Source organism: Dermacentor albipictus, chromosome 5 (genome assembly GCF_038994185.2).
Source record: "Dermacentor albipictus isolate Rhodes 1998 colony chromosome 5, USDA_Dalb.pri_finalv2, whole genome shotgun sequence".
In the NCBI taxonomy this organism is placed as follows: Eukaryota; Metazoa; Arthropoda; class Arachnida; order Ixodida; family Ixodidae; genus Dermacentor; species Dermacentor albipictus.
In genome coordinates, this window is record NC_091825.1 from 49,854,928 (window position 1) to 49,875,939 (window position 21,012).

At 48.0% G+C, this 21,012-nt stretch overlaps 1 protein-coding gene across 1 annotated transcript; it reads right to left on the reverse strand.

The window, feature by feature from the left end:
• Positions 1–12,254: 12,254 nt before the first annotated feature.
• Positions 12,255–19,522, reverse strand: LOC139059875 (uncharacterized). Its single transcript, XM_070538370.1, has 2 exons — positions 19,332–19,522; positions 12,255–13,905 (listed from the first exon to the last, which is right to left on the reverse strand). Exons 1-2 carry the CDS (start codon positions 19,488–19,490, stop codon positions 12,475–12,477), a joined length of 1,590 nt encoding a protein of 529 aa, XP_070394471.1. The 5' UTR covers positions 19,491–19,522; the 3' UTR covers positions 12,255–12,474.
• Between the last annotated feature and the right edge of the window lie 1,490 nt (positions 19,523–21,012).

Here is a 21,012-nt window from a genome sequence, read left to right on the forward strand (position 1 = left end):
ATTCCCGTGAAGAGGGATCCACTCCTGCAAATCAAGCTATCCTTATTCAAATTAAAGATGTTTCTTCCCTCTCTCTACTTGAGATATTACATTTTTAAAGAAGGGGTCAGGTAAAGAAGTAAGTAAGTAAGTGAACATTCCCCTGCTGATACGTGCACAATGAGATCGTTCAGTGGCGTAGCCAGAAATTTTGTTCGGGAGGGAGGGGGGGGGGGGAGGGGGGCTCTCGTTGTAGCTCGGCCTGATCCTTGTAGAATATGTCGAGAGATCAAACAAATAAATGAATAATAACTGCACTGCCATTGCCAAAGATGCTGCAAACGAATTCTTGAGCGCTACGTACTGTCCAGCCAAGTAAAATATGTATTTTTTCATAAAATAATGTACTCGGACGTCCCAAAAAACTGTGCCCTGAATAATTGATATCAATGCTTCCATGTTTGTTGTCTGTTTAATAAGTAAGGAAAATATTACTCGAACTTTAGAACTACACCAGTTAAAACAAGCAAAGCGCTGCATGCCGCTGATATGAAATATGTAGAGGTCGTGAAATGAAAAATTTCAGAACAAATATTTTAACGAAACTTTGTCATTCAAGGATCTTGTTTACATTTTTGTACATATGCAACGGCCAGGAAAAAATCTCGATGGCGCTGTCCTTTGTTCCAATGTATTGCGCAGGAGCAGCTGTCACCGGTTTTGTATTGTGAGTAATTGCACTGAAACTACACTCAAAACAGAGGGCACATATAGAAAGCAGGAGTTCTGCAAAACAAAATATAAGAAGCCGAGTCAATTGAAAGTGAGCCAACGTGAATATATATGACAAACGGGGTAACCCATTTAAAAGTAGTATTCATGAGCATTTAGACATTTGTCCCACTGACTAACGAGTAGCGTGATTCCGGTCTCATAAAACTCCTTGGGTTGCTGCTTTAAAAAGTCTGTAGCTGACTATTTCACGTTATCGGCAGACACGAATGTGGTTCCCTTGAGCTGTTTCTTTTTTTTTTCACTTTCCTCATAATGTAGAAGTCGCAGGCGGCAGGTGTGGGTAGTACGGCCTATGGTGCAGCGTTTCCCACTTGAACTTTGCCAGTTTTATTTTCCCCACATTAGTGAAGTGGGGACAGGCATTGTCGAGGAGCAAGATCACCCCATTCGTCAATTTTCCACGTCATCTGCCCTTGATTGCGACATCCAGCACTATCCGGTGTTTCACAATATTGGAAACGATTGATAGTCTCTCTAGGTTTAGCAAATTCAATCAGTAATGGCCCTTGACGATCTAAAAAAAAAGTGAACATGTTTCTTGCCGAAAGAACGGCCTTTGCTTTCTTTGGGGGTGGTGAATTCGAATGCTTCCACTGTAAGGCTTGCCGTCGTGTTTCAGATTCGTAGTAGTGACACCATGATTCGTCACCGGTCACAACTGCAGACAAGAAGTCGTCACCCTCATTGTGATAGCGGATCGGATGAGTCAAGGCAACGCCGAGCACCTCCGTCTCCTCGCGGTGGTTCAAAATTTTGGGAATACATTGCACACACAAGAGCCGATAACAGAGATGTTCATGAATTAATGTGAGAACCCAACCGTGACTGATCTTCACGCGCTCTGCCAGTTCATCGATGTTTATCCTCTGTTCTTGTCTAATCAGCTCATCAACCTTTGCAATTGTGTTGGGGTGATTGCACGCGCGATTTAGCCCGGTCTTGGATCGTCTTCGCAACTTTCACGTCCTCCTTTGAACCGTTTTCTCCAACGCTTAACAATGGCCAATCAAACGCAATGTTCAATGTACACGGCAGCCATACAGCGACCAATTTCTTTTGGGGAAACAGCTTGTCTTTCAAAAACCTCACGACACTACGCTGTTCAACTTTTGCAGCGTCCATTATGTCATGCAACCATGTTCAACCCAGTTTATGAGAGCATTAAAAAACATTTATCCTCACACCTGTGCGTCACTTTTGTAAATGAGAGAAGCCAGTGTGCTACGCGCATACCTCGCAGCTAATGAACCGAACCATTATCGCGTGGTGCGGGTTCGCTCACTTTCATTCGACTCGCCCTCGTGCATTAGAAATGAGAAGATACAATAGAATATACGAATACGAAGATACAGCTTGATAAAGGGCTAAAAAGTGCCACTGAAAACAAAATTCCCTGCACGTATACACAAAACCTGGCAACAAGATTTTAAATATACGTATAAGTATCCAATGAATGTCCGTGTCTTAGAAAAGGTCACAGTATATAATGCGTCTAACAAGGCAAATAAACAAGTTGCGCAATCACAGATTCACAGATCACAAAATTTTAATGCCCCCCCCCCCTCCCTGCACTCCCCCTGATGTATCGCGCGATGGAAGGCGGCACGCTTCCTCTCCGCTTTTCGCCCTTGCGCACAGAACACTAAGCCACCATGGATGGATGGATGGATGGATGGATGGATGGATGGATGGATGGATGGATGGATGGATGGATGGATGGATGGATGGATGGATGGATGGATGGATGAATGGATGGATGGATGGATGGATGGATGGATGGATGGATGGATGGACGGACGGACGGACGGACGGACGGACGGACGGACGGACGGACGGATAGATGGGTGGATGGATGGATTTTACGAGCGTGCCCTTGGGAACGGGGTGGTGAGTTGCGCCACCAAGCTCTTGTTATTGTATACTGTCCTACCTATGTTGAAAAATAAGAAAGCAAAGGAAAATAACCCACGATGAATTCCCATAACCAAAGTTTCTGAACCCCTATTGTGAACTTTGTTTTTGTACGCCTCCGTTGCTTGTCGTTTCCCTACTTTCCTTCCACGAATCTTCTCTGATAATGTGTTGATTTGGCTTGTCTCGTTGTATGGTCCGATGTACGACTTTAGAAAAGTCAATGCATATTTGGCGTGAAATGTTTAAAACATTCAACCCACTAAGTTGCTGAATTCGAAATATTAAGTGCGACTTTGGTAATGTCAATACACCTTTCGCATCAAAAGTTTATTAGAACCTTATACCCATAAAGTTTCGGAATTGAAATCCATGCGCTCCGTAAATTCCACGGCCTCCGCGATATGCTGCGACATGCCCGCTGGCCATCAAAACGCCCTTGCAACGTTGTACTCGGATGGGGCTCGTTCTGTTATGTGACTCCAGGTATATGGCGTTGCCGTGAAATCCAGCCCTAGTTCGCAATGTTCGCGCTGAAATATCCTTTGAAGCATGAAAAAAATTACCGACGATTACGTTACTTCCTAATGCGAAATTTGAGCGCAGCAAATAAGCTGTTTCACCTTTTCGATAGATTGAGGCAAAGAAATCGAGCAACACATGTATGCGCTATCACAGAATTTTTTTTTATTTTTCACACGTATTCCTTTAACAAAGACTACTAACAGTTCTTGACAGTCATGAAGGAAGCTTTGTGGTCTCTGCTCTGGCAGCTCGTTTAGCAGCAGCAGCAGCAGCAGCAGACGGAGGACTTCCATCGGTCGTCTCGCTCATGGCTCAGAAAGAACTGGCAGATAATTTCGCAGTGGCGAACGGCAGCGGCAATTTCGGCTCGGGCGGTGCACATATACAGATCCGCCGCCACCGATCTGGCTCTCTGATTGCCACCGCACAGGGCGAACGGCAGCAGCAATTTCGGCTCGGGCGGTGCACATATACAGATCCGCCGCCACCGATCTGGCTCTCTGATTGCCACCGCACAGGGGTTGCATTGGAGGAGGAGCGAAGAAAGGAATTAAGTTCGAGCCGGCGCTTTGACAACCGGAGACTCGCAGGAAGAGGGGGAGGGGGGCGGCGTGTACACCCAGCGGCAAACGATGGGGGCAGAAGCGCGCGCAGCAAGCGGACAACACGATAAAGGGAGGAGGGAAGAGATAGCAGCGACTGACTGATGCCGCTGACGCCGATAGTGAGTCAACCCCAGCTGCGGGACAACGCCGCCGATGCCGACACAAACAATATGATACCCTCGCTTCCGCAGCGCTAAGAACCAGGTCTAGCCGTGGGAAGGTGGTCACGTATTCGTCGACGTGCCGGGGCCTACGTGAAATAACCGGCGCGTCGGCAACTGAAGAGCACCCTATCCGCCACACAAGAACAGGGGGGGGGGGGGGGGGACCCTTTCCTCCTCTTTCTGCATGGCGGCGACGGTGTTCTATGCAGTCACGTTATCTTGACTCTCTAGCGGCGTCAGCGGCATCCAGCGGTATCAGTCGGTCGCTGCTAGCGCTGGGGGGATGAAAGGGGGGCGGAGCTGGTTACGAGGCCGACGACAACGCCGACGACGACGCGAAACCCAGGAACGGACGCCAAAGAGCTGCGCTCTAAAAGACATTCTGGACAAAATACAGAATGATTTCCGGCGCCGGGGTTTGTTTTGGTCGGCGGTGCATGACAGCACGAAAAAATTTCGCGAAGGGGTAAAGCCCCATACGCCTCCCCCCCCCCCTCTCTGGCTACGCCCCTGCTCTCATTCTGTCTTTCTGATCTCTCGTTCCCCACGTGTAGGGTAGGTAGCCAATCGGGCGAGACAGCGGTTAACGTTCCTGCCTTTCCTTCTTGTTTCTCTCTCTCTGGACGTTTATGGAAAGAGAGCCAGCTTGCAGACAATACGGGCCCTATGGGTATGTGCCCGAATAGAAAACATGCTGCTGACTGCTGTCCGGCCTAGTGGACCAATTGAGCCAATGGGTATGTGCCACTAGGTATATGCCCGAGCCGACAATAAAGAGTTTTAGAGTGTCCCGTATTCCGCTGAAAGTTGATGAGATTTGGGCGGAATACCGATCGAGAGGGAACCTAAAGGTGAGTAGCCTGCACGGCGCAGCCACCTGGTGGTGTACTTTTAACAGTGGAGCTGTTTAAGCTTTAGTTCCGCCGTGGAGCGTTAGCAGAAAACTCAGCCCAGCTGTGCGCCACTTCGCATTGCCTAGCAACCACCTGCGAAAGCATCGATCCACGTAGTCTCCTCGCACCCCACGTGCGTAGGGCGGAGTGGTGACGTCACAATCGAGTGTCGCCGACATGGCGACACACCTCTCGCCTTCTTTCCTCTCCGCGTACGTACTGCTGCGATGGCAAGACCGAAGAGAGTCCGGACGCCCGAATAAGAAGCGGCTTACCAGGAAGAGCGCCGTAATGCCAAGCAAGAAACGATGCGTCGCCACCGAGCTGATCCGGAACACAGCGCCGAAGCTACGGCTGACAAGAGGCGATGCCGAGTCGAGGATCCCAAGTTTCAGTCCAGGGAACACGAGAGACGGCGCCTGAACGCTCGACGTGGCCGACAAAGCGATCCCGGCCTGCGACTGCTCGAAAACTTCCAGCGTCAAGCCCGCCGAGACAACTTAGGAAAACCTAGCATAACCTCGCAAAACCTAGAAACAACTTAGGCAAGCTACGTACAAGCAAGGTGATCACAAGGTCCACTGTTTACTCCACTAGTGCAAGCTGTGCACGTTTTTTTAACGGCAATAATTAGCTCTGTGTTTGTCTGTTCGAGCTCTGCACCACCAGGTGGCTGCACCATGCAGGCCACTCACGTTTGTGCCCCCCGCTCACTTGCGATTCCGCCCGATCTGCCGGCGTTTAGCGGGATACCGGACACGCTAAAACTCTGTTTTCCCCACCGCATATACGTGATATTGGTATGTTATTATTGTTGGTCAATCCCCCTTAGTAGATATGTCAAGGTGTCACAAAGAGTACGTAGCCTTAAATAATTCCGGCATCAGCCACCTACCTCGTGACGACTGTCGACGTTAATGCGATTAGTACTCAAGCAATGCAAGCGACACACCTTACTGCTCAAGACACCGTTATTTAGAATTTGTAGTATTCATTTTTGAGATTTTGATTCAACCCTTGGGTGTTGTTCTACATACAGCACAATCACCAGCGGAGTCCCACAAGGTTTTGGGCTCGGTCCCATGTTATTCTCGTTGTACATTAATGACCTCCCTAATGCTCTTCAGAACTCAAACGTTCTAATGTGTGCAGATGACACAGCTTTATTATTTACAGGAGACACGCGCTCTGCACTGCAAGCACGTGTGATGGCCGAGTTATCAAGAATTTCCTCGAGGTTTTTAGAAAACAAATTAACTTTAAATAGCAATAAGAGAAAATATGTAGTTTTTGATCATGAGAAACAATGTTGACATCAGTCAAATAAATATTGTCTTAAATAATAGCCCCACCAAGAAGTTGATTCGTTTAAATATCTGGGAGTCATATTTGACCCGCATATACATTGGGAAGCATATATTCAAAATGTATGCGAGAAGGTCGCATACGGTTGTTACTCCCCAAATAAAGCAAAGCGATATTTCGCTCGCGAAGTACTCAAATCCTTTACTATGCGTTTGCCATAGCCATATTAATTATTCTTTAGAATCATGGGGCGCGACTTGCATGACATACACACAACCTTTACAAAAAGTACAGAAAAGGGCCCTGAAAATAATTAGCGCATCAAATGATAACTGTGGGACATATAATGATTTTTCCAAACACATGTGTTATCGGTTAAGGTACTATGTAATTATAACACCTCAATTTCAGTGAATAATATTTTGTGCACTTACTTTCCTGTTCCTCGAAACGCCTTTTCTTTTCCAACTCGCAGTACTAGACATGCTTTAATAGCTAACCTCAACTTACCAAAGTGTTGCAATGTATACGGCGAAAGGTTAATTGAATTGAATGGCACAAAAATCTGGACTGTTTTACCCCAAGAGGTTAAAACCGCACGTAATTCCCAGCAGTGCAGCAAATTCTTTTTTCTTGATAACTAGCATCTCTAATTTACTTGAATCGATTATATAGGAGTACATTCGGAATGTTTCTTGTCTGTTACAAATAATGACATGTTACGGAACCCTCTGCTGTTAAAATCTGCCCCAGACGTGTCTGTTATAATTTGACACTGGACAGGAAACTAGCCTTCCCTGGCTAACGGTCCAAATATCTGTATAATAATGATTGTGTGAAGAAAAATAAAGCACTTGCACTTGAAAGAAAAAAACAGCGACATACACTGTCTCCGGGATCGGTTCATATTTATAGCGTTGAATTCTTAGGGCACTTCATCCACTTTCGGTGGCTAACTATCAATGTGTGTTCGTATGTATCTACCCATTTTGCCGACTGCCTAGGTCACGTGTTAGATTATGGTCGGCTGGGTCTCTACCCAGCCGGCCATAACAGCATCGACCTGCTGTGCTGTTCCCTCAGCATCGACCTGCTGTGCTGAGGGAACAAGGTTCCGAACGAACCGTTGGCCCAACTGTGTCACTGAGTATGTGGCAATGTTTACACATACAGTTAAAACTCGATCTAACGAAATCTGATTTTACAATGTTCCTGATCTAACGAAAAAAATTACATTGCCCGGCAGCTACCCATAGGCTTCAGAAGAATTTCAGTTTGGCCTAGTTGGTGTTTACTACATATCATATTGACCACAAATAAGGACGAGGACAGCGGGAGAGAACCCATAAAAAACACGAGCGGTAATAACATAAACACACATAACATAAATAACATAACATAAACAACACGGGCGGTGTTACCGCCCGTGTTGTTTATCTGTTTTCTCCCGCTGTCCCCGTCTTTATTTGCGGTAAATATGATATGCAGCTACCCATAGGGTTCAATGTTACCATCAACCCGAATTAACGTAACAAACTTGACCGAGCTCGATTTAACAAAGTTTTTCCTGAAGTAAATGAGTAAGAAAAGCGGCGATTTCTTTCTAATTTTGACACAGCCGGGTTCTTCTTCGAGCGTGCGCTCTAAAGCTATCACGGTAAAACATCTAGGCGCCATGTTCACATCCCTAACTTTGTTTTGACGAGGCTCCACGCAGCGCCCATGCACGGAACAAGCCACTCAACACCGCGTCGGTAAGGGTGGCGCTGCTTGCTTTCGATATATTATCGTTTATATACGATTATTGGCTGGATTAACGGCAAATACAATCTCGCGATAGCCTTTGCGTGTCGCTACGTTACAGTTTTAGATTTCGAAGGACCGAAAAATTCCTTTCTTGATTTTACGAGCTTCCCGATCTAACGAAATAATTGGAGCGTGCTCATCACTTCGTTAAATCGAGTTTCAACTGTATGCGGCTCTTCGACGAACCTCTCTCACGCCGACTTAGAGCACTTGGTATGCACCATTGGGCCTGTGCTGATCTTCAACGAACCTCTTTGACGCCATCTTGGGCAACTAGGTGTGTGCCACAAGACATTTACCACTCTACAATGATAAAAATTCATGAGCCATTCGACTATGTGAAGGTGGATGACCAGCGAAGCTCTGTAGCACACGACATAGAGGTGACACAGAATCTTGAATAAAGGTGCAAACACATTTATTGTCTTGATCGGAGGTCATCGTGAGGAAAGGTATGCACGCACAATTATTTTTATACATGCGCATCCATTCGTGTTATACATTCATCATATACATTCGCATCTTCATTTCGCGATATATTCAAGCAAATAATTTGAGACCGAAATCACCGCACCAACTGGCGGTGGGCCAGTGCCGTCAGCGCCTTCGCAGAGGGAGGGGCAGTATAGGAATGCTAGCATGATGATCGAACGGCGTCGGAGCCAGCTGTGGAAGAAGACGACGACGACCAACGCGCGAGCAGTGGCACGAGCTCATTCGCGCGGTTTTTCATAGGCTTTGGAGGTCTATCAGTAAAAACTTATCAATTGGTACGTCATCACACGGAGCGGCAAGGTACCGGATACTGTGAGAATTGGAATCAAAATACTTCTGTAAATTTCCGTGGAAGACATCCCGGAACAAAAAATTTGGAGGGCGCTTAAGGTTAGCCTTTAAGAGTGGAACGCGATAGCATTCAAAGATCCCTGACTGCTTCTCACGCTTCGCAGCAACTGCAGCTTATGTAACCCTAATATTTACCGGGAAAGGCTGGCGGCGAACGCTATGCACGAAGGCGAACTTTCTGGTAGAAACTCGGCCTCTTGGGTGGGTGCAATGGATGGACAGATGCTATAAGCTTCCATACATCCACTGCGACCCACACAAGAGGCCATGTTTCTACCAGAAAGTTCGTATTCGTGCGATGGATGGATGGATGGATGGATGGATGGATGGATGGATGGATGGATGGATGGATGGATGGATGGATGGATGGATGGATGGATGGATGGATGGATGGATGGATGGATGGATGGATGGATGGATATTATGAGCGTCCCCTTTGGAACGGGGCGGTGGGTTGCGCCACCAAGCTCTTGTTATTATAGTGCGTAATGTCCTACCTGGGTTAAACAAGAAAAAAAGAAAAAAACAACTATGAACGCTCATGTTATGGCGGAGGCTAACGCCATCTGGAGGTGTTGCAAGAAATTGGGCGCGCCGCTTTATGGCCTTTGAGATATGCGCCCACAAATCTGGGAGGCCATGGCCGCTATGGATAGTAAAAGCGCTGGAAAATGGGTTTGTGTTTTTTTTTTCGTGTAACAGAACTATGTTGCCTCCTTATGATAGAAATTACAATCGGGCGCTATCATGTCTATGTCTATCATGTCTATGTCTATCATGTCTATGTCTATCATGTGTATGTGTAAGTCGTACTTTACGATTTTTCTACGTATATTACCTTGAGAAATTCAATTAGTTGAGTAACTTCATTGCGCCATATGGAGTGCATGCGCAGTTCGAATGCGTGGTTCAAAAATTATTTTTGCCGAGACGACGTCTGATGCTGGGCGCCGGACGAAGGACACCAGCGCCGGTTTTTCACCGACACGGGGCCTTTAATAAAACAGTGTTCAGCAGTTTCAAGCACGTTACAAAAGCGACAGTTAATTGACAAAACCAAGTTTTCTTTCTACGAGGCCATATTCTAACTGTAATGAATTCAGTGTGTAACTTGTAAAAAAAAAAACAAGCATTTGTAGAAGTGTGAACTGGCACTTTACGCACCCTTGAAAGTAAATGATGCCCTGATAACCTGGTGCATATTGGTCGATAAAACGACGGCGGGAACATCGATATTAAATCTTTCAAAATATTTTTATTGATAGAGTGAACAAATAATCTTTAGAGAAACAAATAGTTAGATAATCAATAGAAAAATAAATCTCACATATGAAAGCCCATAAACATGATATATAAAGGAAATTCGAAGACACCACCAATTCTGGAAGGACATGAAACAGCTTAACCTGCAAGCAAGCTCGTAATATTGGGTGAAAGCTATTCCGAAAAGAGAACACCCGCGAGGCTAACTGTCGCTCATACAAATGCACCAACCCTCACCCTCCAGCACTTAGTGTTCGGAAAACGTTATCGCATCTCATAGGTCTCAAACTATAGAATGCCATAGAAATGTTGAAAAAATTGTGAAAACATTAAATGTAAAACCTTGTCCACTGAAGAACCTGAAAGATATAGAAAACTTTGGTAGCCAAAACCATGTTGCCGGTTTCTGCTCGTCCAAATACTCAAAGACGGTGTAGGGAAAAGGATATTTGTGTAGCGCTGGAGGGCTGAAACGCGCTATCTCCTTTGCGTGCACATAACTTGTAGGCATGCAGTGGAACTCTTAGATATTTTGGTGGCACACAAGACCATTCAATAGCAGCATATTGTGATGATGTATTCGTACAAAATCCAAACCATAGCCGGGAGCTCTTAATGTTACTCATTTGCGCACTGGAGATAGTAGCAAACTCTTTATGATAGAAAGAGCTTTATCTATGTCCGGCGCCTCCTTGCAGAAGAATGCGATATAATCAGCATATGTTAGCACTTTTACCTCATTACCCAGAATATCAAAGCCATGGACAATGCTACAGCTCAAAATGCTCAAGCGAAGTGGTTCTAGAGAGGAGCAAGGACACAGGAGACCCCCGTTTCACGAAATAACGCTTGTGGACAAGATTTGAGAGGCTACCATTGACTGCGGAGCGAGTTGTACAATGACTATAGCAAAGTCAAACGTCTTTAAACACTGTGGAAGCAACATTGGTGCGTTCTAGAAGTGAAAATAAAAAGACATGCGAGGCCCCATCAAATGCGTTTGCGAGGTCAATCTGAGGCATTGCAAGTTGCCCATAAGAAGTGGAACAGTACTCAAGCAGCGTACGGGCGACGTGCACGTTACTTTGTATGGGACGGCCTTTTATTGCACATGCTTGATGAGGACCAATAAGAATTAAAATCGCTACCCGCAAAGGGTTTGACAAAATTTTTGCATACATATGTAACCAACGTTTGACCATGTAATCGACCTATAACCTTCAAAAGATGCTAGTTTCTCTCAGTCAGTACTTTTAGGGACTAGCACTGCGTGGCTTTATTGTGAAAAAGTGTGGCAAATCTTCTAATTTAAAACTCATTCGAAATCGCTTCAGTGGAACAGGAGTAAGAATGTACTTAAAAGCTTTGTCGAATTCACCTGAAGCACTACCAGGACCGGGAGGTTTCGACATTGGTAGATGATCAATAGCAACATTTACCTTCTGGTCATGCAGTAAAGAGACCGCTGATTACTGAACAAGTCATCAGCCACATGAGTTATCGCAGACGCAGAGTACTGTACAAATTTGATATTCTGGTCCCCAAAGATATCACTCGAGAATACCGCATAGAAGTCTCCAACCTGAGGCACCACTCGTGTCAGTTACTAATGCCCCATTCGAAATATACCTTTTCATTGAACGCCTTTCACGCCAGCGCTTGAGCGAGCTGCATCATGAACGTGTTGGGTATCTGCCGCTCTTCGGTGAACTTCTCGCCAACTTGGCCTCGAGAAATTTGTCGCCGACATTATCATCGTCGATGGTTCCTGCTAAAATCTCACCACCAACATCGAGAGAACCTCATTTTTTTATTTACCAGTGTTTGTTTATAACAGCTATAAAAGCGTGTTCAAATTGAAAAGTTGCTGCAACTGAATCGGCGTCGGGGTTGAATCGCATACACTGGAGACCATTATCAGTCAAAAACGCTTTTTCAAATAATTATTGAACGCCAATTCTTTATTTAAGAGTATAGCTGTGGATTAGAAAAAATGAAAAGCGAGTTAAAATAGAAAGTCATTCCTTAATAGGAGTGGCATTGAATAGCAAACATTGATGACCAAGTTTAGTTAAGAAAGCTTCGTCAATTAAAAGATGATGACAAGAGCTTAACTCTTGTCTTCTGAGCTGTATAAAGTACTCTAATAAATACCAGCCAAATGAAATTAACTGTTTATAAGCATCATTAGCAATACAGTAGCATAACAGCAACAAAATATGACATCTATACTGCAGTATAAAAACAAGCACCAACAAAAAACACGAGGCCGCATAAGCAGCGAGCGCTGCATTGTAAACACAATAAAAATCAATCTACGCCGCATTTTGTCACACAGTACTCGAAATGCGTCGACGATAAAAAACAAAGCAGCGCCGCGTGTCACCCCAGGATGGAATCGTTCTTGAGCAACTTGAGAATATCGTACGCCGTGTACACGAGCCTGTTTGGGCGCTCCTGGTCCATGAAGCACAACCCGGGCGTTGCGTCCAAGTCGAGCGCGTAGACCGCAAGGCAGGTCGGCATCTCGGCCCACAGCATGCTCTGCAGCGTGGAAAACACTTTGGTCCAGAGGTGCTCCGAGGATTCGAAGCTGAAGAACGTGTGCGCCGTGTGCCCGTACATGGCCCTCGCCTCGACGTTGGCGCGCACGCTGGCCAGCCTACAGACGGACTCCAGCCTGGCCAGCGACCAGTGCGAGCACGGGGCGCCCAGCACAGGTCGCTCCCCGTCGGGCACGTGGAACACGAGCGCGCCCGCCATGATGGACACGCAGCGGGCCAGGGCGGCCGGGCTGGTGTAGCGCAGCGCCGGCTGTGCCATGAACGAGTGCGCGCCGCGGAACGTCAGGCGTTGGCCCTGGTCTCCGTACACCGGCTGCTGGGCCGTCGAGAAGCTGGTCCTGCAGTCGCCGCCGGGCTCCGGCTGGTGCGTCTCGAGCACGAACAGGCCGAGCGGAGTGACCAGGCGGTCCAGCAACGCGGCCGGCAGCAGCCCGGAGGCGGTTCGGTCGTTGAGACGCTCGAAGGACGCGCCCAGCGCGAGGAACATGCCCGGGTTCACGGAGGCCAGCGTGGCCAGCAGCTCCGCAAGCGCGGCCACTTGGTCGACGCCGATGCGCACGTTGAGTAGAGCCAGCCCGCCCATGCCCAGCGCGGTCAGCGTCCGGTTGAGCGAGAGCGCCCGGCGCGTTTCTAAACCCGTGATGTTCCTCCAGGAGAGCGAGGGCATAAGACGAGTGGCCGAGTACTGCGACCTCAGCCGCAGGAAGAAGCTCCAGCTGGGCCACGAGCCCGGGTGTGCGGGCGCCAGACTGCGGTTCTGCGCGTTGTGCCCCACGTGCGTGTAGACGATCCAGTTGCAGAGGCCGTCGGGAGGGTAAAGCCTGCGATCCGTGGCTTCGCCGCCGAGCGTGCAGATCAGGAAACTCTCCGAACGCTTGCCCGGCTCGTATCGGCGTCGCGTGAAGGCGTTAGCGCCACTGTTGGCGCGTTGGTACGTCGAGTTTTGGGGTAGTTTGGCGTCGACGGAGTCGAGGACGATGAGCACTAAAATAACGGACAGGCACGTGACGAAGGTGACGATCACCGCGGCCTGCACGCAGCGTTTGTCGTCATCCTCTTCGTAGAGCGTCAGAAGGTTTTCGGCTCCGTCGTCACTCGAACTGTGGCTGGTGCAGTCTTCCGATTCACTCAGCGGGTACTCGGACGATTCAAGATCCGTCAGCAGCTCGGCGCGTCGCTCCCACTCGGGTTCCATTCTTCTTCTTCTTCTTCTTTGTCGTGTCACGCGTCCCTGCCCTTCGGCCCCTGGCTGCACTCAGGGGCGAAACAATGACATCAAGAGACCGATGAGAAAACTGCACATACAAGCAAACTTTGAAATTAATCGTACATATGTAAGTAAATAAGCTTCTACATCCCGAAACTGCAACCATGCACGAGCATACATTCTGCTCGTCGACAAGAGTAAATTATCGACCGTAACGGAGCGCCCTCTTTACTTCTTCTTCTACTAGATTACACGCGCTTTGTCTTCGTTCTTCTCTTCACTTAGTCTACTTAGCGCGCCCTAGTCGGAATGGCTGCTAAGTTCCAAGAACGCCATCTTCAGCAAGCGTTCGTTAACTAGGTCAGCAAAAGCGTCCAATGCTAACAAGCGTCGTCAAAGGGCTCATTTCCTACATGTTTTCTGGTTGGTTACATAAGGTGATTTCAATTTCACTGCGCATTCTGTACGCGCAAGTTTCACAACTGTTTTCATGCGACATCGGCAGCGGCAACGTGTGCCGGCCTGGCGTGTGTGTTTTTTTTTTTTGAGCGCCGCACTTAGCCGCCCATTCCTGGGTGGAGCGTCGCCGTCCCTCGGCGTAACAGCGCCAACTGCTTGCCGCGTCCGTCGCCTACTAGCTAGCGTTCCCATACTGCCCTTACCTCTGCGAAGGCGCTGATGGCACTGGCCTACTGCCAGTAGGTGCGGTGATTTCGGTCTGAAATTATTTGTCTCAACGTATCGCTCGCGCCTTCGTCGTCGTCGTCTTCCACAGCTGGCTCCGATGCCGCTCACAATGCCAGCGTTCCCATGCTGCCTCTCGCTCTGCGAACTTGCTTTGCCTTTCATTGCTTGATATATATTATGCGAAGCATATTACTAGAGCTCAGCCCAGCTCCTCAGGCGCGGCGGTGTCGCCTTCAATACCACGTGACACCCTGACGTCACGACAGAGGAAAAACGGGCTCCAACTCGCGCCGTCGCTCGAGAGCTCAACCCAGCTCCTCAGGCGCGGCGGTGTCGCTTTCAATACCCCGTGACACCGTGACGTCACGACAGAGGAGAAACGGGGCTCCAACTCGCGCCGTCACTCGCGGCGTCGCCCCCCGCATCGGACGCGGTGAGCGTCGAGCTAAAACCCCTGAAACTTCGTAAAGTAGTGCCACTCTCATCCTCCGCCTTCACTCCTCCTCGTTTCTCCTCTCTTTCACGGTCCCTCCTCGACCATGGCGCCGCCTACGATGCTCGAGCGCAGCAGACTACCTTTCGCAGAGTGAATGCACGCATAGCAAGGCAGTGCTGTTTAGGCGTTCACGTTGGCTTTCCAGCTCCGCGTAACTTCGTGTACAGCATAGAATTCCTAGTCGGATGCTTATACAAATTCGCTAACGGCAGCTTTTGTTTCATTTTTATGCGAAGCATATTACGAGAGCTCAACCCAGCTCCTCAGGCGCGGCGGTGTCGCCATGAAACCACGTGACACCGTGACGTCACGACAGAGGAGAAGTGGCTTTGGCTCAACGCTTGCAAGACGGGCTGGGTGGGAATCGAACCAGGGTCTCCGGAGTGTGGGACGGAGACGCTACCACTGAGCCACGAGTACGATGCTTCAAAGCGGTACAAAAGCGCCTCTAGTGAATGCGGTGTCGCCTTAGAAACGAGCTGTTTCTAAGGCGTGCGTCTCTTGCTCAGGCGCACATTTCGTTGCCGCGCCGAACGCTGCTTTGCTCGACGCTCACCGCGTCCAATGCGGGGCGCGTAGTCGCTGCCCTGTAGCCCATTGTCTTACACCCCTTGGCGGGTCGACGGGAACGCTGTCGCGTTCCACTCTTGAAGGCGAAGCAGTAATGCATGAGTTGTTTCTTCGTCTAGCCGAACCAAATATAGCCAAGCAACAGCAGTTCACCAGGCTAAACAGTGGTTCAACAACTAAAATAAAGGCTAGTATGCTTCGCATCCTGGGCTTAACCTTACCTAAGCCACAGCCATTTTTTGATAACTATTTCTTTAAAAAGTATCTAAAGGAGTGTTAACGCTGTGCGTTGACGACTGCGAATGTATCGCGTGCCCTACAATTAGGTACGCAGCATTTGTCAAGGGCGTGTCGCAAGATCTTGTTGCAAATGGTTGTAAATAACACGTTTACCGTCGAATGACAACCTCTTGGCTTCCAGCAAGCCCTCAGCCTAATGAATCCGCGCCGCCCTTACCATGTGAATTCGCGGCGCGTATCAGCTACGACGTACAAAGGCTGACGGAGATCACTGCTCTGGAGGTTCGAAAGTGTATTACAAGCAGCAGTGCCACCAATGTGCGTGCTTGCCAATCTAAGCGCGCGCAAAGCCTCAGAGGTGGGCGCTGGTGCTATTATGTTTCTCGTGTCTCAACGCAGACAGAAATACCGCGTGCCGATCATCGAGTCGGGACTGTGCGTACACGAGAAAATAAAATGAGTTTTTAGCATTCGTGCGCGAAGCGGGAGCGCGATAACAATGCATGGCTAAATTGAATTGTACATGCTCTCAGGAACGGAGGAAGCCTAAAAACAGTGAAGAAGAAACTAGGAATTGGCAAGAATCAGATGTATGCGTTAAGAGACAAAGCCGGCAATATCATAACTAATATGGATGAGATAGTTCAAGTGGCTGAGGAGTTCTATAGAGATTTGTACAGTACCAGTGGCACCCACGACGATAATGGAAGAGAAAGTAGTCTAGAGGAATTCCAAATCCCAAAGGTAACGCCGGAAGAAGTAAAGAAAGCCTTGGGAGATATGCAAAGGGAGAAGGCAGCTGGGGAGCATCAGGTAACAGCAGATTTGTTGAAGGATGGTGGGCAGATTGTTCTAGAGAAACTGGCCACCCTGTATACGCAATGCCTCATGACCTCGAGCGTACCGGAATCTTGGAAGAACGCAAACATAATCCTAATCCATAAGAAAGGGGACACCAAAGACTTGAAAAATTATAGACCGATCAGCTTACTTTCCGTTGCCTACAAACTATTCACTAAGGTAATCGCAAATAGAATCAGGAACACCTTAGACTTCTGTCAAGCAAAGGACCAGGCAGGATTCCGTAAAGGCTACTCAACAATAGATCATATTCACACTATCAATCAGGTGATAGAGAAATGTGCGGAATATAACCAACCCTTATATATAGCTTTCATTGATTACGAGAAAGCGTTTGATTCTGTCGAAACCTCAGCAGTCATGGAGGCATTACGGAATCAGGGTGTAGACGAGCCGTATGTAAAAATACTGAAAGATATTTATAGCGGCTCCACAGCCACCGTAGTCCTCCATAAAGAAAGCAACAAAATCCCAATAAAGAAAGGCGTCAGACAGGGAGATACGATCTCTCCAATGCTATTCACAGCGTGTTTACAGGAGGTATTCAGAGACCTGGATTGGGAAGAATTGGGGATAAAAGTTGATGGAGAATACCTTAGTAACTTGCGATTCGCTGATGATATTGCCTTGCTTAGTAACTCAGGGGACCAATTGCAATGCATGCTCACTGACCTGCAGAGGCAAAGCAGAAGAGTGGGTTTAAAAATTAATCTGCAGAAAACTAAAGTAATGTTTAACAGTCTCGGAAGAGAACAGCAATTTACAATAGACAGCGAGGCACTGGAAGTAGTAAGGGAATACATCTACTTAGGGCAGGTAGTGACGGCGGATCCGGATCATGAGACAGAAATAATCAGAAGAATAAGAATGGGCTGGGGTGCGTTTGGCAGGCATTCTCAGATCATGAACAGCAGGTTGCCATTATCCCTCAAGAGGAAAGTGTATAATAGCTGCGTCTTACCAGTACTCACCTACGGGGCAGAAACCTGGCGGCTTACGAAAAGGGTTCTACTCAAATTGAGGACGACGCAACGAGCTATGGAAAGAAGAATGATAGGTGTAACGTTAAGGGATAAGAAAAGAGCAGATTGGGTGAGGGAACAAACGCGAGTTAATGACATCTTAGTTGAAATCAAGAAAAAGAAATGGGCATGGGCAGGACATGTAATGAGGAGAGAGGATAACCGATGGTCATTAAGGGTTACGTACTGGATCCCAAGGTAAGGGAAGCGTAGCAGGGGGCGGCAGAAAGTTAGGTGGGCGGATGAGATTAAGAAGTTTGCAGAGACGGCATGGCCATAATTAGTACATGACCCCGGTTGTTGGAGAAGTATGGGAGAGGCCTTTGCCCTGCAGTGGGCGTAACCAGGCTGATGATGATGATGATGATGAAATCTTCAAACAAGACCACTGTGGCCTTCAGTAATTTTTTCAGGTTAATGACTTATCACGAATAACACTTCATCGTGCGTTGGTTCGTCCGTTTACTAAGTGACTTACGTGTCGCGAACCGAGTTGCACTGAGGTGCTTGCATTGAGGACGGTTGCAGTCCCTTCGAAGTAACATTTGCGAGACATGACTTTATTAGTGAAGTCATGATCGCGCGAAAAATCCCCCCGCCATGACGCGGCCGAAATTGCGACAAGTGAAATGATGTTTTATCTATAGGTTAAAATGATATGAAACGGCATTCGAGTTGCAAGTTAACAGTTTATTTTCAGCATAGATGCATTACAGATTTGCCTTTGCAGTCACAAGTCCGTGTGCACCATTTATTGTCTGATTGCGTAAACAAACGCACCAGCCTAAGAGTCCTACAGCAAGCGCGTCTCAATTAGGCATAGTGACTGTAGAAACTAATAGTGGCATAGACGAGCAAGCGAACGACTATATGAGCGCGCGAACTAAACGAGCGAGCAAACGACTAAACGAGCGTGCGAACGAACGAGCAAATGACTAAGCACGAACGACTACTAATCCAGCCAGCGAACGGGCGGGCGACCGCAAGTTTTCTTTGCGAGTGCTCTACCGCCGCATCTTAGGCTTCGCACACTGTAAAGCTCATGCGAATTAGCACATACGTCTCAATTACCTATGATGCGGTCGCTGGACGACGAACGCACCGCGTAACACGGTTTCGGGAGAGCACGCACGCTTTTCATCGGTGCCTCTGTATCGCAAATGCACCGGGCGACCGCCAACGAGGGACACGAACAAATGTGGCAACCAAAGCTAGTCTATCTAAAGAAGGCTAGTAAGTAACCACAAACGGCAGAGAGTTGCTCTCCTGAGGCGCTTTCATGATCGAGACTGACATTTTATCAAAAGGACTGCGCTGAATCTTAAAAATTTCGTAATCACGTTATCGCACGCAACCTCGCGTGCCCGCGAACTCACGCCGGTTGGCGTTCAAAACGATTAAGCGCACCAAATATGACTAACACGACCACGTAGTGCGCATATAAGCAAAGCAGACGTTGCATAAAAATCATGTTAAAGCGTGCGTACAAATGACAACATGCACAATGAACTGTGCAATATCTACTACGTTATTGCCCGCAGCACAATACGCAAGCCTGGCACATACAATATTCTGAGAGAGCTACAACTTACATCACATAGTCGCGCGGAGGAAGTTGGTCGGAAGTTCTCCCTCCCGATTTGGTGAAGCCATGTCTTTCTTCTTAACCCGTTGCGCTTACCGGACGGTATCGCGAACATATTCTTGCCTTTGCTAAAACTATATTGGCATGCGAACGCGCAGCAGGTCATGGTAACAGAAAATTACGTGAAGCGACGTCGCACTGCCCACAAAACATCTTTCAAGGCGTTCGCAAGATCAAAACAACACAGAATAGGAACGGAAGGAATGCCGCCCACAAGCGCCGCTTCTCGAGCAAAGATGGCACTGAAGCGCGACTGTAAACAAACGAAGCCGGCGCAAGGGGCCACGTGATGCCATTAGGCCAATAGCGACGCGGCGTCGGCTTCGGCCAGAGCGCTGGAGGAGGAGGCGGCATTCTTCAAAGCGTGGCACTATTTTACGAAGTTTAAGGGGCTTTACGTCGAGCAACGCAGCGTTCGGCGCGACAACGAAATGTGCGCCTGAGCAAGCGCCGCACGCCTGAGCCGACGCCGACGACACCGGCTTTTCTGCGACACGAGCTCCTTAACGCTGTCGCGTTAAAATAAAGGCTAGTATGCTTCGCATCCTGGGCTTAACCTTAGCTAAGCCACAGCCATTTTTTATGCCAAGCATATTACTAGAGCTCAACCCAGCTCCTCAGGCGCGGCGGTGTCACCTTCAATACCACGTGACACCGTGACGTCACGACAGAGGAGAAACGGGGCTCCAACTCGCGCCGTCGCTCGCGGCGTCGCCCCCCGCATCGGACGCGGTGAGCGTCGAGCAACGCAGCGTTCGGCGCGACAACGAAATGTGCGCCTGAGCAAGCGCCGCACGCCTGAGCCGACGCCGACGACACCGGCTTTTCTGCGACACGAGCTCCTTAACGCTGTCGCGTTAAAATAAAGGCTAGTATGCTTCGCATCCTGGGCTTAACTTTACATAAGCCACAGCCATTTTTTCTTTTGCCTTAGTATATCGCGAATTGAAAGCACGTATACTGCTGCGCTCAAATTTCGCACTTACGAAGTATCGTAATCGTAGTTCTTTTTTTATTCGTTTAGATCTAAAAAAAATGAGGAGGTATAGGCTCCTCGCGGACACTTTCCACGGCAATGAAGGGACGCTACGGAGGCAAAGGGCGAACATTAACGATCACTCCTGAAAAGAAGTCCCACATTGTCATCCGTGTTAGTTAAGGATGGGAAAGAGACAACGTGAACATCTTACTTACAGCAGAAAAGTATCATGAAATGCAGCACCAACTGTTATTTTGAATTATTTTTCTGCTTTTCTCTTCCGCGTTTGGGTCAACGGAAATTGTCGCATGTGGAGGCTACGCTGATTCAAGATCTCTTCCAAGAAACCGGAAGCGCTGTCAAACGCTGCTAGTATGCTCGTCGCAGTAACACACATGCCGCTCCTGTAACTTTCCCTTTATTGTCCCAGAATGTCGTCAACAAAAATAAGGCGATCTTTCTTCGTGGAATCGCCAGTTACCCTCCTCAATGAAGGATATTCCCCTTCCCTTTCTTTCTCCTTAAGCTTATGAATACTCGTCCTCCGCCTCCCTTGACCTGTTTAATAGGGGTGACGTCCCACTGTCGCCTTCATCTGGTTTTCAGAGATCTTGTAAAAATCTCTCTGCACGCTCTGACATACCTACAT

What these genes read in the sequence shown, in the direction of transcription:
- LOC139059875 (XM_070538370.1), bottom strand. Translation starts at nt 19,490, where the DNA reads ATGACCTGCTGCGCGTTCGCATGCCAATATAGTTTTAGCAAAGGCAAG. An exon ending in CCTCCGCGCGACTATGTGAT is followed by an intron (nt 13,906 to 19,331) that starts GTAAGTTGTAGC and finishes CCCTGAGTGCAG; the next exon opens with CCAGGGGCCGAAGGGCAGGG.